Genomic DNA, 17,182 nt, shown 5'->3' on the forward strand with positions numbered 1-17,182 from the left:
GCGTTCGCACGGCCGAGTCACGTGGGGTGAGGCGTTCGGAGTGGGGGGAGAAAGAATAGCAGGGAGTGGGGACAGAGGAAGGGACAGCTTTTCAACGCGTCAGCCGGAAAGGAGAATGAGGTTGCGGCAGAGTTCTCATTCTCTCGTGATATATTCGTTACCCTCTTTCTTCTTCTATCATTTTATTCCCCGTTCGACCCTCTTTCTCGCGATATAGATAGGATTCTTTGCCGCTTCCTCGATGCAGGGCTGTACCCTGCGACGTCGTAAACTGACCCCTTTAGCGCCACACTTGCTACAGTCGTTCTTTTACTATCTGATTCTTTCAAAATTAGAAATTGTTACTCGATCCAGAGAGATCTGAAAATTGTGAAGCTATGACACGTAACTTAATCGTTTCTTAAAATATCTCAAAATCCGTCGATCACCCCGTATATTCTGGCACTCTTGGCTCGCGATTCCAAACCCGTCCGTAATTTCCTGATGTTTCAAACGTTCCAGAATCGATCGAATCGCGACGTTTGTCAGTCCTGCGCTCGGGGGTTGAGCGACATTGTAGTTCGTTAATTAAAATTTTTCCACGTTAGATAAAACTATGCGATAGTTCATGAAAAATCGAAATTTTGATCCGAATATGCAAAACTTCCACGCGTAAATTTTGAGATCCGTTAAATACCGGTGCTCGAAAATTGGATCGACAGGGAAATTAGAGATTCGTTGAAATGGTACGTGAAAATTGCTGGGCCTCCGGAGGCTGTTGCAAATTGTAATTAAAAAAAAAAGAGAAAAAGAGGGTAAACCGTGGAGCCGGGATTATTTCTCAGCCGCCACGGAAAAATTGTTCGGATTTGTCCCGGGGCTATTGTTCTCTGGCAAACTTTCGTTGTCCCGTTGTCGCGTGTTCTCGAACCGTGTCTCCTCTCTCGCGAACGCGCTTTTCGTGCCTCGCGGAGAACTGGTAGCGTGACTTAATTTTTGTCTCCTCGTCCGTTCTTCCTGTCCCCTTGTCCCTCGAGCTCCGACCAGCTCCGCTTTATTGGCTCGTCAAGCCAGCGACAGGTAGCACAGGTTGGGCGACTCTTGGGATTGTTTACGATACAGGAAAACGATTTTCCTGGAAATTCGATTAAACCTATGTTCCGCCATATTTGAAATTAAATCTACGTTTTCCTAACTCGGTATTCGTTCACGGTAGTTGTTGATTTTGTTAAGGCGATTGCTTTGATCATTGAGCCAACATGTATCTTCAGAATTGAAATCCCTGTTTGTAGCACATGGTTATAACAAATTATAAACGACAATAAATGTGGTAAATAGTGGACGTAAATGGAGTTGCATTTATTGGTCCAAATACGTAAGTAAAATACATAAGCAAATACAAAGTAAATGGACCACAAAGTTTAAGTAAGGTGTGCTATTTTGTCGTCCGCCATTTTGTGCACAAAACACGAAACTGTAGGACACTTTCCTCCACAAGATATGAACAGAGCTATCTTCCGTACTTTTCGAGAAGACCTGGTTCGAAGTTTGAGTCCCAAGCGCGTAATATAAGATGATCTTGAAAGAATGCTGGGTGTAAGCTTTTTTCTTGCAGAGAAAGGATTAATCGAGGAAACCCGTTGCTTTAATCATTGGACCACCGACCTATCTTCAGAATTTGTAGCACATAATTATAACAAATTATAAACGACAGTAAATGTGGTAAATAGTGGACGTCCAAATGCAAATGGACCAAAAATAAGGTGTGCTACTTCGTCGTCCGCCATTTTGTGCACAAAACACGAAACTGTAGGACACTTTCCTCCGCGAGATATGAAGAGATCTTTTTTGAGGAAATCTGGCGGGAAGTTCGAGTCCCAAGCGCGTAATATTACATGATCTTGAAAGAAAGAACGCTGGCTTTTTTCTTGTAGAGAAAGGATTAACCGAGGAAACCCGTTCGATCCAATTAAAGGAAATTTAACTAAATCCCCGGTTGGCATGGTCGCGCGAGCTCGTGCGGTGAATGGTTGTCCTCGTATCGAGTTTTGCAGCGAAGCGAAGGTCGCTTAGTCACGGCACCGATTCGAACGCATTGTTCGAGCCCGCGAAACGTTCCCGTTTCTGCCCGGACGATTCAGGAGCTTCTTTATCGGCGAACTTACTCTTCGACGATTGATTTCGCCTGGAAATTCTGTTCGGCGGATGCCAGACGTTCCTATCTGGCTCGGACCACGATCACCAGCGGGTAGAACCGACACCGCGACAACCGGAGAGTATCGAGAAACGCGTCGAACCCAACGAGGCTCTCGATCGATCCAGAAATAGTTTGTGGGACGTGGGATTGATTGATGGTATCGCCTAGCACGAACTCAATCTATCCCCTTCCTCGAAAGAGCCGTACGAGATCGTACTTACAGGGCTCCTCGAAACGTGTTCGATCGATCGCTGCCAGCTTTTTCCCTACCCCTTTGTTCCTGCGTTTCTTTGATTTCTCGAGTGATTGGGAAACGTAACGTTCAACCCTTTTTCAGTCGAGAAGCAAAAGCTGTACGTGCTTAAAGCGTTCTTATCGTCTCGATCGTTTGTTGCGCTCGAGAACCGCAAATTGAATCCCGAGTGCTAATAGCTAGCTCCTAGCGAATTTCTTCGTTGACCAAGTTTCTTCTACGCCTTTCTTGTATCTCTGGGAAGATAATAACCCTCGTCAGAATTCCGACGTTCAACGAGTGTCACGTTTCGACCGAGCGCTTTTATAGCCCGTGCAAAATCAATTGCTCGCTCAAGGCCACTCGTCGAGTGACCCTCGCTTTAATCTAGATGCTGACTTCCGCTGCGATTTCAGGTGCGAGTCTCTTTTCGACCCTGTACCTTTCGACAAAGCCTCCTTATCTCGTTATCTCGGCCCGAGCAAATATGTAGCTGTAAATCTGGAGGAAGAATTCGTTGTTAGACTCACTGCAAAATTCAGAGAACCTTTCCAAGTGTCAAGTTTTCTGGCTGTTAGAAACTTGGACAATTAAGGAAGTGACTGCGGTATTTATAGGCCAGTGGCACTTAGGACAACAGAGATTATGCAAGCGGGACTTGAGGTTGTTTAATGTTGACTGTCACACATATATGGCTGACACTTAAGCTTCTAAGCTTAACATATGTATTAAATGATGTGACATATGTATTCAAAATTTGTTCATTTTCCTAATAAAAAATTATATGAAAAATAAATGTAAGATATTGTACAAATACTTGGAAAAATTTGTTAAAAATTAAAGCACTACTGGATGCAATTTTCAATTGCTTCAGTGTGGCAGTCAGTGTGGCATTATGGATATGTGGAAAATAAATGTAAGATACTGTGAAAGTACTTGGCAAAATTTATTAAAAATTAAAACACTACTGGATGCAATTTTCAATTGTTTCAATATGGCAGTCAGTGTGGCATTATGGATATGTGGAAAATAAATGTAACATACTATGAAAGTACTTGGCAAAATTTATTAAAAATTAAAACAGTATTGGATACAATTTTCAATTGTTTCAATGTGGCAGATTGGGAGATTTAAAGAGCATACTTATACTTTGACACAGAGAACACAGATGAAATTTTGAACATAATCTACCATAATTGAGCGTTTGAATCCGTACGAGTCTTCATAAGTGACGCTCGTATGACCATAAACACGAAGGTCAATGAATAACATCTGTTACGAGTACAATTCCTTTGGCAAAGTACTCGATCCCTCTCCATCGTGTCGAGTAACCCACTCTGAATCAAACGGTTGTGTGTACGCTACGGATAAATTCTCCGTTATCGAGCTAAGCGTTGTTTAGTCTCGCTTCGAGTGTATCGATAAGTGTGTCAGCCAACGAAGCTTTATCGGACAACTCGAACGTTCTTCTAAATTGTACAGCGGAAGCCCGATCAATTATTTCTCGCATTCGCCGAGCGTTTAATAATTAAAAGGTATGTTTGAAACACGGTAGCGAAGGAGAGCACGAGTGGCGGTAAAGAACGTTTGCACGAAGAAACAGCCTCTCAAGACGAGGGAAACTCGTTTACAGAGATCCTGGATTTAGCTCTAACGAGCGCGCCTATATTTCGCTCCAACTAGACTTCCTGAAAAATAAAACATGGCAGTCCACGCCTAAAACCGCGACGGATCCCGTGGATCCGTTAATTACCATCGCGATATCGTCGCTGTTTGCCGCACGACGAAAAACGAGCCAATTAAAACGAGATCCGCGGCAAAGAGGATCAGTCTCGTTAAACGCGTTACTCGCGCGACGAGCGCTCGTTTGGTTATGCAAAATCGATGATTCGTTAGCCAGATTCCCGCCAACGATCATCCATCATTTTTCCCGCAAACTTAATCCGCAAGAAACAACTTAATTGTATTCCGTTTTGTTTCGTACAGGGACCACAGTTCAGGTGTTTTCCCATAGGAAAAGAGGATTTCGTAGACGTTAATTTGCTGCAGCGCGAGCTTCCAGTTACCGCGCTGACCACGGCCTTAATTAGTTCTCGCTTAATCTTACATGGGAACGTGCCAGACCCCCATTCAAACCTTCGCTACTTGTCTATGACATTATCGAAACGTCCAAATGTAGATGGGAGGTCACTGGTAGGTCCCATCACTGCTAGGCCTCATCACTGCTAGACCCCATCACTGCTAGACCCCATCACTGGTAGATCCCATCACTGCTAGGTCCCATCATTGCTAGATCCCATCACTGGTAGGTCCCATCATTGCTAGGTCCTATCACTGCTAGGTCCCATCACTGCTAGGTCCCATCACTGCTAGGTCCCATCACTGCTAGATCCCATCACTACTACGTCCCATCACTGCTAGATCCCATCACTGCTAGGTCCCATCACTGGTAGATCCCATCACTGGTAGGTCCCATCACTGGTAGGTCCCATCACTGCTAGATCCCATCACTACTACGTCCCATCACTGCTAGATCCCATCACTGCTAGGTCCCATCACTGGTAGATCCCATCACTGGTAGGTCCCATCACTGGTAGATCCCATCACTGGTAGATCCCATCACTGCTAGGTCCCATCACTGCTACGTCCCATCACTGCTAGGTCCCATCACTGCTAGATCCCATCACTACTACGTCCCATCACTGCTAGGTCCCATCACTGCTACGTCCCATCACTGCTGGGTCCCATCACTGCTACGTCCCATCACTGCTGGGTCCCATCACTGCTACGTCCCATCACTGCTAGGTCCCATCACTGCTAGATCCCATCACTACTACGTCCCATCACTGCTGGGTCCCATCACTGCTACGTCCCATCACTGCTAGACCCCATCACTGGTAGATCCCATCACTACTAGGTTCCATCACTGCTAGATCCCATCACTACTACGTCCCATCACTGCTAGATCTCATCACCGCTATTTCCCATCACTAGTAGGTCCCATCACAGGTAGATTCCATCACTCGTAGCCCTATAAGTGGCAGGTACTACCAGTGACAGATCCCTCTACTGGATGGTTCCAAATCTACATTCGCCATCTTTTCAGATCTCGACTGTGAGACTCCAAATATGAGCACACCTAGTATTACCTAGCCTACTTCCCTTACAATACAGTTTCGATTTCCTATGCTTTATATTTTGCATTCGTGAAAAAGTCCTGTGGAGTAGGAACTCCTGGGTAAAATTTCCGAGGAGGAAAATCAGCGTCGCGATTGTGGAGCAGCGTCGCCGTCGGGATATTCCCGCTTCGTAGCTAAAGGCTCCCAGGCCCGCTATGAATTCGTCCTGACGTGCAAAAAATCTAATACGCCAGACACTGTTACGGGACAGGCCCCACAGCGACGTTGTCCTAGATTTTTCGAAACTTCCCCGAACGCGTGAACCCTCCTATCAGCGATTACAATAGTCACTGAAGGCTCGCTGTGCATCAAAGACGTTAATATCTTCCTTTATCTTAAAATATTCCCGGCGATATGTCGAAGAGATTAATGGTTGGTCGATTTTTTTCACTGGGTAAACGACGTGGAATGTCTTTTATAAGACTCCCTCTTCCTTCCCTCTGCTGCTCGTTGAAAATTACGCATTCAAAGCAAGTATGTTAAACGCGTGCCCTGGAACGCGTCAGCTCCGCCTCCTCTCTTTTATTCCTACCCTCAGATCGCATATCTTATTGCCAATAACGTAATTGCGGTTTGTATGACGATATCGGCGAAATGCTTTTGTCTCGGGTGGTATGCGTGCTTCCTGTAGATTCTTTGAGTCAAAAGAAATCGGAAAGTCCTTTACTGCTTTGCGATTGGAGTGCTGGTTTTTGAGATACGGTTCAAAATTGGTTTATCTCTTGAGCAGCTTCGACCTTAAGCCGCAGCCACGCTTGATTGTTTTCTCCAGCGTGGATGGGGCTTTAGGCTACTGAGATATGTGGTTATGCAATACATATTTCACTCTTCAATCTTGTGGTTTGCCACCATTAAGCCGTAGCCACACTTGTTTGTTACCTCCAGCGTGGATGCGGCTTTAGGCTACTGAGACACGTCATCATGTAACAGATATTTCACTGTTCAATCTTGCAGTTTGTACAAGTCACTATTAAGTCGCAGACACGCTGGTTTGTTACCTCCATCGTGGATGCGGCTTTAGGCTACTGAGACACGTCATCATGCAACAAATATTTTACTGTTCAATTCTTGTGGTTCGTACATGCCACCATTAAGCCGTAGCCACGCTTGTTTATCTCCAGCGTGGCTGCGGCATTAGGCTACCGAGATATCTGATCAGCAGCTATTTAGTTGATCAACCTTGCGGTTTGTCATCGCATCAATTAGTCTCTCAGTCTCCCACGACTCGAACAAGAGTAAAGTGTACTTTTCCCCCGCAGATAAAATCACAGATAGCAAAATCAACAGTTTTCGTAGCACGTTTGAGACATCCTGTATCAGCCCGAGGTGAATAACCTTCCACCCAATCAAATCATCCTTCACAATCTACTTGTACCTGCTCGAATATGTTTCAATTCATCTTCTTCGTTTATCTCGAACAAACGCGAGTCAGAAGTTCCAGATTCCTGATGGAATTATTAAGGGCACGTGGTCGAATTCAACCGAAGAGCTGAACGTAAAAACAAAAGAAGAAGAAAGTGATGACTACGGCAAATAACGTGAGAATCCGTAGAGCTCTTCCTTCCTAAGAATGGATGGTAAAAGGGAATTTCTTTCGACCTGGAATATTCAGCTTGCTCGAGGAAAGAAATCGATGTCACCGGGCTACCGTTCCTAATCGACGTTAACGCAATTATTACTCGAAAAGACAGAGTGCCTTTATTTGTACAGTGCCGTATGAATATACGATTACATCTATATAGACACGTACATCGTATCACGGTACCGGAAGTGCATGTGCATATGTACCTAACTGAGAGAATACCTAAATGAAAGCTTATGGCATGTTAGCTTACTTAGGATTCTACTGGTGACAAGTCTTGTTTGTGCATCACTCTGCGGGCTTATTTGATGAATGGTCTTACTAGTGGGAGCTACATCAGTTGATTCTATCGATGTATGTTCTATCTGTGATGCGTTCAGTAGATCCTATCACTGTTAAGTGTGATAGCTCTCATAACTGCTAGATGATATTCGTGCTGTTTCCATAAATGGCAGGTGCTGTCAGTGACAAGTGACGTTACTGGGAGGTTCAATCACTGCTAGATCCCATCACTGTTAGATCCCATCACTGGTAGATTCCATCACTGGTAAATCCCATCACTGCTAGGTCCCATCAGTGCTAGGTCCCATCACTGCTAGGTCCCATCACTGCTAGGCCCCATCACTGGTAGATCCCATCACTGCTAGGTCCCATCACTGGTAGATCCCATCACTGCTAGGTTCCATCACTGCTAGGTCCCATCACTGCTAGGCCCCATCACTGGTAGATCCCATCACTGCTAGGTCCCATCACTGGTGGATCCCATTACTCCTAGGTCCTATCACTGCTAGGCCCCATCACTGGTAGATCCCATCACTGCTAGGTCCTATCACTGCTAAGTCCCATCACTGGTAGATCCCATCACTGCTAGGTCCCATCACTGCTAGGCCCCATCACTGCTAGGTCCCATCACTGGTAGGTCCCATCATTACTAGGTCCCATCACTACTGGGTCCCATCACTGCTAGGTCCCATCACTGCTAGGCCCTATCACTGCTAGGTCCCATCACTGGTAGGTCCCATCATTACTAGGTCCCATCACTACTGGGTCCCATCACTGCTACGTCCCATCACTGCTAGGCCCCATCACTGCTAGGTCCCATCACTGCTACGTCCCATCACTGCTACGTCCCATCACTGCTACGTCCCATCACTGCTAGATCCCATCACTACTAGGTCCCATCACTGCTACGTCCCATCACTAGTAGATTCCATCACTCCTAGCCCTACAAGTGGCAGGTACTACCAGTGGCAGATCCCATCCCAGCTGTTGCCATCGTAGCACTTTCTTCCACTGGAAGACCTTCTTGAGTGGCTTTATTGATGGAAGGCTTCTGCACTGAAAAGTGCCATAGGTGGAAGGCTCCGATGGATGCATCCATCACAGGAGACCTCATCACTTCAAGGTTCCTTCCAAGGACCCATCATCGAAGGTTCCTATCGTTGAAAGGACACGTCTCTCCATTCTCACAGTGTAGCCTATTCTATCCAAGTGCTATATCTATACTTACAAACAGTAATATGTAAATGCACTCTCCCCTTTCACAAACTTGACTCTTTTCGTGCCATAACGTTACACTCGTGGCTGATTTTCGCAGCCCGGAAATAGTTGTTAGCAGTGAATGGTTTTCTATCAGGCAAGACGATTATCCCGCCTGAAAAAAGAACAACCGTAGGGACAATAAGTGGAAACGAAGTTCGTTAGTTGGATAGAATTCCAGCCGGCGGGAACTATAGTCGAACAAGCAGGAATCCTTTTAGGAGGCTCGTCCCTGCAAAATTCAGGCATCGTAGTTGCGTTAGGTGAATTCGTTAGCGAACTACTCTCTCTCCTCCGTTCACGTACGTGTTCGAGAACTGAAGGAGGGGTAATCGAAACGGGCGATAAAAAGAGCGGCGAGGCGACAAATCAATTAAACTCTTTTGTTCGTTTTTCTTTTATACTTTTTTTTTTAATGATGTGATTATACGCGATAGCAGAGTGATACGCTTTGCTACGGTTAACCGCCCTGCCTATGCGAAAGTGATAAAATTAATTAACGACTTAGATTGAAAAAAGAGGGATGTTAATCGAAGAGATCACAATTAACGTTTTAAGCGTTTGTGGTCCATATTTTACTTGTCTGTAGAGATTTATACCTTACTGCTGTAGTTATGCAGTCACATGAAGTCAAATACAGTCACATGAAGTCACATGAAGTCACATGTAGTCACATGTAGTCACATGTAGGCACATGAAGTCACACGTAGTCACATGTAGTTATATGAAGTCACATGAAGTCACATGTAGTCACATGTACTCACATGAAGTCACATGTACTCACATGAAGTCACATGTAGTCACATGTACTCACATGTAGTCACATGTAGTCATATGTAATCACATATAGTCACATGTACTCACATGTAGTCACATGTAGTCACATGTAGTCATATGTAATCACATATAGTCACATGTAGTCACATGTACTCACATATAATCACATATAGTCACATGTACTCACATGTACTCACATGAAGTCACATGTAGTCACATGTAGCCACATGTACTCACATGAAGTCACATGTAGTCACATGTAGTCACATGTACTCATATGAAGTCACATGTAGTCACATGTAGTCACATGAAGTTACATGCTGTCAGATGTAGTCACATGTAGTCTATATTAATTTTGTTTGTGTTTCAGGGGACGTCATCGACTGCTGAGCAGCAAGAGACGAAGAATCAGCTGGTATGTCAAATAATCAGCTGGTTGACTCCTGTCTGTAAGTGTCTTTCTCTACTCGAACTGACCAATCAATCCCCCTCTTTGCTCTCGCCAAATTCTGCTTTCCTCTCTAATTGGCAACACCCTGTTCACACATTGGCTATACAGAATTTCTAACTCAATGAACGAAAAAGACAGTTACTGACTGCATCAGTAATTCAGATGAGACATTTGAGTTAGGAAACGTTGAACCACGAATTTTAATTAATCGTCTGCGAAATTGTTAATGTCAGCCTGGTGAATCGTCGGATCGAGCAGAGACAAGAGCACAGCATAACGCACACTGAGATCACGCAGAGGTGACTAACATGACTTAATCAACCGACAGAGGTTAGTCATTCTGAACGTGAGTGTACTATTCATCGCAATCGTTATCATTGCTAATCATTCATCCTCGAAAAGCTTCGAGCGAATTCCAACTCTTTTTCGCTCGAAAACTTCTGGGTTCACAAACTTCCAAATTTCTTTCTGCCATTTTAAAATTGACCTGAACAGTTGGAACAACTCGGTTGGATCGACCCAGTTGGAAAGTGTCTACGAAGGTTAGAAAACAATTATCGAAACAGTAGATTGTTTTATTCGATCGAAAAAGATAGTTGGCATAGTTTCATCGATTTCCGCTCCAGAAACGTACACATGACACTCAGAATGAATAACTTCAACCGCACTAACCAGCGTGTGTGTCTTAACGTCCGTGTGTTAAGCATGTCTGAAAGTGACGAGTAGTTAGGCATCGTTAGATTTCTGGATGCACCGCTTCATTTTCATCGCTTTCCATTACCTCCATCCTCCAAACAGATTTGTTCATCCGTGCCATTTAGATCAATAATTTCTTGTTTGTTCCCGTGACGTGTCTAACATCTCGGTGATTTTCCAATTATACTTTTCCAGACGCGTTCTCCAGGAGAAGGGCCCCGACATGCCGCAATATACGTAAGCCATCGAACAAATAAAAACCCCAATAGCTCGTTTCCCTCTAATTGATCATTATTTCCTCGACGTTTTGCAGCGGACAGAGTGATGCAGATTACCACGGAAGTAACGGCCAGGCGGACACCCATTCGTTGCATTCGTCCCATTTGTCTGTCCAGGAGGATCCATTACTCATCCGGAGCCATAAGCAACAAACCACTCAACAAGTGAGGATTCGTTTCCAATTTTACTCTCAAGCATCCTTTTTCGCCACACTCCTTGGACCACAGATCATGGGACTCTCTATGCGTTGTATCGCACGCATTACATTCGCTACGCAGCGTATTGTTACCCGTTAAATTCGCTACGCGTGGTGTCTTCATGGATTGCACTCACTATGCGTTTAAATCGCTGAGCGTTGTATCACCACGTGTTGTATCGTCACGCATTAGATTTGCTGTGCGTCGTATTGCCACCGAGTGGTATCCCCACGGGTTGCAATCACTATATGTTGAAATCGCTGAGCTTGGTATTATCACGCGTGGTAGCTCCACGGGTTGGACTCCCCACATGTCCAAATCGCTGAGCTGGTATCGCCACGCGTGGTAGACCCACGGGTTGGACTCCCCACGCGTCCAAATCGCAGAGCTTGGTGTCACCACGCGTGGTATTCCCACGGGTTGGACTCCCCACGCGTCCAAATTGCTGGGCTTGGTATCCCCACGCGTGGTATCCCCACGGGTTGGACTCCCCACGCGTTCAAATTGCTGGGCTTGGTATCCCCACGCGTGGTATCCCCACGCGTGGTATCCCCACGGGTTGGACTCCCCACGCGTCCAAATTGCTGAGCTTGGTGTCACCACGCGTGGTATCCCCACGGGTTGGAATCCCCACGCGTCCAAAGCGCTGAGCTTGGTATCACCACGCGTGGTATCCCCACGGGTTGGAATCCCGACGGGTTGGACTCTCCACGCGTTCAAATTGCTGAGCTTGGTATCACCACGCGTGGTATACCCACGCGTTGGAATCCCCACGCGTCCAAAGCGCTAAGCTTGATATCACCACGCGTGGTATCCCCACGCGTTGGAATCCCGACGGGTTGGACTCCCCACGCGTCCAAATCGCTGAGCTTGGTATCCCCACGCGTGGTATCCCCACGGGTTGGAATCCCGACGGGTTGGGCTCCCCACGCGTCCAAATCGCAGAGCTTGGTATTACCACGCGTGGTATTCCTACGGATTGGATTCCCCGCGTCCCCAAATCGCCAAACGTGGTATCCCCACGCATCAGATTCACTACGCACCGTACTACGCTATCCCCACGAATCACTACACATTCAAACCGCCGAACATAGTACCACCACATATTGCACCTCCACACAACACATTCTCCCGCTGTCCCCCCAAATTAGATCACACGTTGCTCAAATTTGTAACGTCACCCCATTACCGTCTCCAGGTAACGAACGTATCAAAGGTGGTACGCGAGGTTTCGCACATGGAGCCGGACCCAGGTGCTGTGAGCTACATGTCGGTGCCGTTGATGTCCCAGGACTATCAACATGCGGATCCCCGGTATCCGACAGACTCCTACATGGTCGGCTTCGATCATTACGAGCAATATCTTGGATATCCGCCGCAGCCCGGTTATCCGGGACCTCATGGTATCTACATGCCACGCTCGCATTCTCCACACAGTCCTCACAGTCCTTCGGAACACAGTCGCGCTTCGCCGCCGCATGGTGAGTTATTTTTGGTATCACTCATTTAACGGTGGTTGTCAGGACGTTTTGTGCTTTCAGAATACTTGCGCAAGGCGGCACCGTACGTGGAAGGCGGTTATAACGACATCGATCCAGGTCTGAATCCCGCGTTGCAAGATCATTATCGTATCACTCCTAGTCCTGGGGGTCCTGGAGATCAATATGGTACGTTGTGTTTTGGGACAGCGGATTCCTGGATTGGTCCGATTTTTGGGGGTCTAGATACTCTGGCTATCGTGTTGCAGCCGCGGCTGTTCGTCCGGTGTTCGCACGGGCCGCAGCATAATTCACTTTAATTATCCCCAATGCCTGACATTCGTTTGTTATTTTGTGTCCCCTCTAGATCAAATCAGCAACTCTTGGAATATGGATGACTCCGGCGAACCCTCTCAGCATCCTCATGGTAGGGTCACATCAATAATTTATTTAACGCCTTCCTCTCTCTCTCTGTCGCTCTATCTATCATTCTACGCTCTTTCTTCTCTCGCTCTCATTGTAAGCTTCATCTCGTCCGGCGTTTATCTTCGTTTAACTTCCATATTCCACTAAACGATAATGCGAGTGAATTATGCGCATCGCGTCGAAACGCCAACAAGTCGAGTGTTCCGCGACGAAGCGTTCCTCCGGTAACGCGTCATCCCCCTTCCAGACGAGAACAAAGTGGCCTACGGTTACGTGTCTCCGTCCCCCTATGGACCCGTTGGCTACGGCCCTGGCGTCGGCGTGGGTCCAGTGGCAGTTCCTAGCGACGTACCCGCCTACGACGAGGGCCATCCGGTTCCCTTGACCTCGGGAGTCCCACCAGGCATATTCGAGGACGAGGTACACCTTCAACGGCTACAGTCCCGGCATCCAGTCGTGCCCGGCATGGCCAGCCCCCTCGACGACGACCAGAAGTCCATGAGATGGAGGGACCCGAACCTCTCCGAGGTGATAGGCTTCCTCAGCAATCCCAACAACATAATCAAGGCCAACGCCGCGGCCTATCTGCAGCACCTCTGCTACATGGACGACCCTAACAAACAGAAGACGCGAAGTCTCGGAGGAATACCGCCGCTGGTGCAGCTCTTGGATCACGATAATCCGGACGTGTACAGGAACGCTTGCGGAGCGCTCAGGAATCTGTCCTACGGAAGACAGAACGACGAGAACAAGAGGGCCATCAAGAACGCTGGCGGGGTACCGGCTCTGATCAATCTGTTACGCAGGACGTCCGACGCGGACGTTAAGGAGCTGGTTACCGGGGTGCTGTGGAACCTGTCCTCCTGCGAGGTGAGCTACTTATGATCGCCGTACTTTATGCAAAGCAGTAAGTGTACTTGAGGCAACACCCAAGGTACTTGTACCTTGTTGCTTTGAGTGCCACTAAATCGTACATTGTTATACAAACGCTTTATACATTCTGGTAGACTGCCTTCCTTTAGATAGGGATTAATGTGGACCCATGGACAGTCCGGGACCCAGGAGGATCCTAAAGAGTCCACATTATCATCCAAAATCTTTATACATTCTCGTAGGCTACCTTCTGTTAGATAGGGATTAATGTGGACCCATGAAGAGTCTAGAACCCAGATGATCCTAAAGAGGGTCTACATTAACATTCAGATTCTTTATACACTCTGATAGGCTACCTTCTTTTAGATAGGGATTAATGTGGACCCATGGAGAGTCCAGGACCCAGGAGGATCCTAAAGAGGGTCTACATTATCATCCAAACTTTTTATACATTCTAGTAAGCTACCTTCCTTTAGATAGGGATTAATGTGGACCCATGGAGAGTCCAGGACCTAGGATGATCCTAAAGAGGGTCTACATTATCATCCAAACTTTTTATACATTCTAGTAAGCTACTTTCCTTTAGATAGGGATTAATGTGGACCCATGGAGAGTCCAGGACCCAGGCTGATCCTAAGGAGTCCACATTATCATCCAAACTCTTTATACATTCTGGTAGACTGCCTTCCTTTAGATAGGGATTAATGTGGACCCATGAAGAGTCCAGAACTCAGGAAGATCCTAAAGAGGGTCTACAGTCTCTCATACTAACTTAATCTAAAAATCGAAGCGACTAATCCTATTCCTTTTGCAGGATCTCAAGAAGTCCATCATCGACGACGGTGTAACGATGGTGGTGAACAACATAATCATACCGCACAGTGGCTGGGACCCCAGCTCCTCCAGCGGGGAGACCTGCTGGTCGACAGTATTCAGAAACGCCTCTGGGGTTCTAAGAAACGTCTCCAGCGCCGGAGAGTACGCGAGGAAGAAGCTACGAGAATGCGAGGGTCTGGTGGACGCCTTGCTGTACGTGGTGCGGTCCGCCATAGAGAAGTCGAACATCGGCAACAAGATAGTGGAGAACTGCGTGTGCATCCTACGAAACCTGAGCTACCGGTGTCAGGAGGTGGAGGACCCGAACTACGACAAGCATCCGATTCAGTCGACGGTGCAGAACAGGGTAGCGGCACCAGCCAAAGGTGAGGGCTGTCGGAAGCGGCCATTGCATTCCGAGAATGAGAGTGTTCCTCTTTTCCTGCCCTGTCTCTCTCTTTCTCTTTGCGATGGTAAACACGGGTTTCCTAGTCAGTGGGCATGTGGCGACACGCATGCAGCCGAATTGTGTGTGCGCTGGATGATAAGCGGTTCACGATGCTCCGAGACGGTGATAAGATACGAAGTTACTCAGACTTCTCGAGCGACTGTAATATACAGGGTGTTCCAAAAGGGATGATTTTGTGAGAAAAAATAATGGTGGAAGCTCCTCTTTTGAAACACCCTGTACTTCCACGAAAGGTAGCGCTAAATTATCGCAGTCACAACCGAGTTGCTACTTGTTCTACATAGAGTAGGTTGAACTGTAACGCGATGAAAATTGGTTCTACGAATAGTAGGATCGATATTTAGTCATAGGCTGACAGTCTGAGGATAAAGTCGTGACTGAAAGGACAGTGTAATTGACATTCGCTTGGCAACAGTATTGTACAGTATACTTGTATATATATTCCGGGTTCCATATATCTGTGAGACGCGCAAAGTAGTAATTAGGGCTAGTAGACGACCCTGTGTATATTAAATCTATGAAAATGATTCCACACCCGTGCACACCGAACGTTCGTTGCGATGCTTACGTTTGTCTGAAGAAGCTTATACGTTCGATGGACAGAATTGACTTTGCAAAACACCGATAAACACTGACACATTTTCTGTTCTCGGTGTCCATCTTTCTTTTACATAGACCTCCTTTTGAAACCGCGTTAAATTTAGAACAAAAAACAAAAACAGTCCTTCCTAGTTTTAGCATGAATTAAAATGTGTTTCAATCTTTTTAGCGTACAGTTTATGTCAAGGTAAGACATTCTTGTAATAACATCGCTAATTTAGTTCACACCGTTCCTTTTTCTTTCGGTGCATGCCTCGCTTCGAACATTCCGTGGAAGTTTTCGGACACGTCATCGTCCGAATCACTGTTTCAATATTTGATTCCGTAGATAACTTAAGAGACAAAAATCACGTTTACATTCGATAGAGACACGTACAGAACACACGTACGTTCCCGCTGAAGCATTATGGTTAATTTCAGTAGTGCATAATTGAATCTCATGCCTGGGCATCCTTCGCTTGCATCTTTATGCTCTAACGCTCTGCGCTATATTTCAGGCCTTAGTAGAGTAGCATTAAAACATGAATACTCTATCAGGAGTTTGCTATTTCAATCTTTTATGGTCCACTTGTTCAGTTATAGTTCGGACATTTGGACTGTGAAAGGTTCAGGAAAATTTGAATGTATCAAGCTATCTTTTATCTTCCATCTTGTTTAATCTCCGTTCTCCTGATTACTGTTACACAGGTGAAAACTTGGGATGCTTTGGCGGCAGCAAAAAGAAGAAGGACGGTCAGCCCGTTCAGAAGGAGACCACCGCGTCGAGAACAACCAGCCCCAGAACAGAGCCTGTCAGAGGCATGGAGCTTCTTTGGCAGCCAGAAGTGGTGCAATCCTATCTGAAACTTCTGCACACCTGTTCGAACCCAGAAACGCTCGAGGCGGCTGCTGGAGCCCTCCAGAATCTCGCCGCCTGCTACTGGCAGCCTAGCATCGAGATTCGTGCAGCTGTTCGTAAGGAAAAAGGTCTTCCTATCCTTGTCGAGCTGCTGCGAATGGAGGTACGTCTAATCTCAATCTTAAACTTACGAAAGTTTGCACGTGGACTAAGTGATTCTGGATTTAGGTGGATCGTGTGGTCTGCGCGGTGGCCACGGCACTCAGGAACCTCGCGATAGACCAACGCAACAAAGAGTTAATAGGAAAGTACGCGATGCGTGACCTGATACAGAAGTTACCCTCAGGAAATAACCAGCACGATCAGGGCACCAGCGATGACACCATCGCAGCGGTGCTTGCTACTCTGAACGAGGTCATCAAAAAGAACGCAGAGTTCTCCAGATCCCTGCTGGACGCTGGCGGTGTGGACAGACTGATGAACATCACCAGGCAACGCCAGAAGTACACGCCTCGCGTTCTTAAGTTCGCAGGCAAGATTCTTATGAGGCTCAGATTCTATCTATCAGACTACG

General features: G+C 46.5%; 1 protein-coding gene across 18 annotated transcripts in view; it reads left to right on the plus strand.

Annotated features, from left to right (window-relative positions):
* Nucleotides 1–17,182, plus strand: part of p120ctn (adherens junction protein p120) — a 46,421-nt gene that overhangs the window by 13,924 nt on the left and 15,315 nt on the right. For 9 of the 18 annotated variants that reach the window (XM_012290983.2, XM_012290984.2, XM_012290992.2 and 6 more), the window contains exons 2-12: nt 9,856–9,934; nt 10,170–10,235; nt 10,828–10,869; nt 10,946–11,075; nt 12,307–12,589; nt 12,650–12,775; nt 12,954–13,013; nt 13,260–13,882; nt 14,700–15,087; nt 16,458–16,771; nt 16,837–17,140. In XM_012290983.2, coding sequence (XP_012146373.1) covers nt 9,903–9,934; nt 10,170–10,235; nt 10,828–10,869; nt 10,946–11,075; nt 12,307–12,589; nt 12,650–12,775; nt 12,954–13,013; nt 13,260–13,882; nt 14,700–15,087; nt 16,458–16,771; nt 16,837–17,140 — 2,368 coding nt within the window. In that variant the 5' untranslated portion in view covers nt 9,856–9,902. Of the gene's footprint in view, nt 1–9,855; nt 9,935–10,169; nt 10,283–10,827; nt 10,870–10,945; nt 11,076–12,306; nt 12,590–12,649; nt 12,776–12,953; nt 13,014–13,259; nt 13,883–14,699; nt 15,088–16,457; nt 16,772–16,836; nt 17,141–17,182 lie in introns of all 18 variants that reach the window. The other 9 variants (XM_012290991.2, XM_076536986.1, XM_076536984.1 and 6 more) reach the window with 8 other exon arrangements.

This window comes from Megachile rotundata, chromosome 11 (assembly GCF_050947335.1).
Source record: "Megachile rotundata isolate GNS110a chromosome 11, iyMegRotu1, whole genome shotgun sequence".
NCBI classification, from domain to species: Eukaryota; Metazoa; Arthropoda; class Insecta; order Hymenoptera; family Megachilidae; genus Megachile; species Megachile rotundata.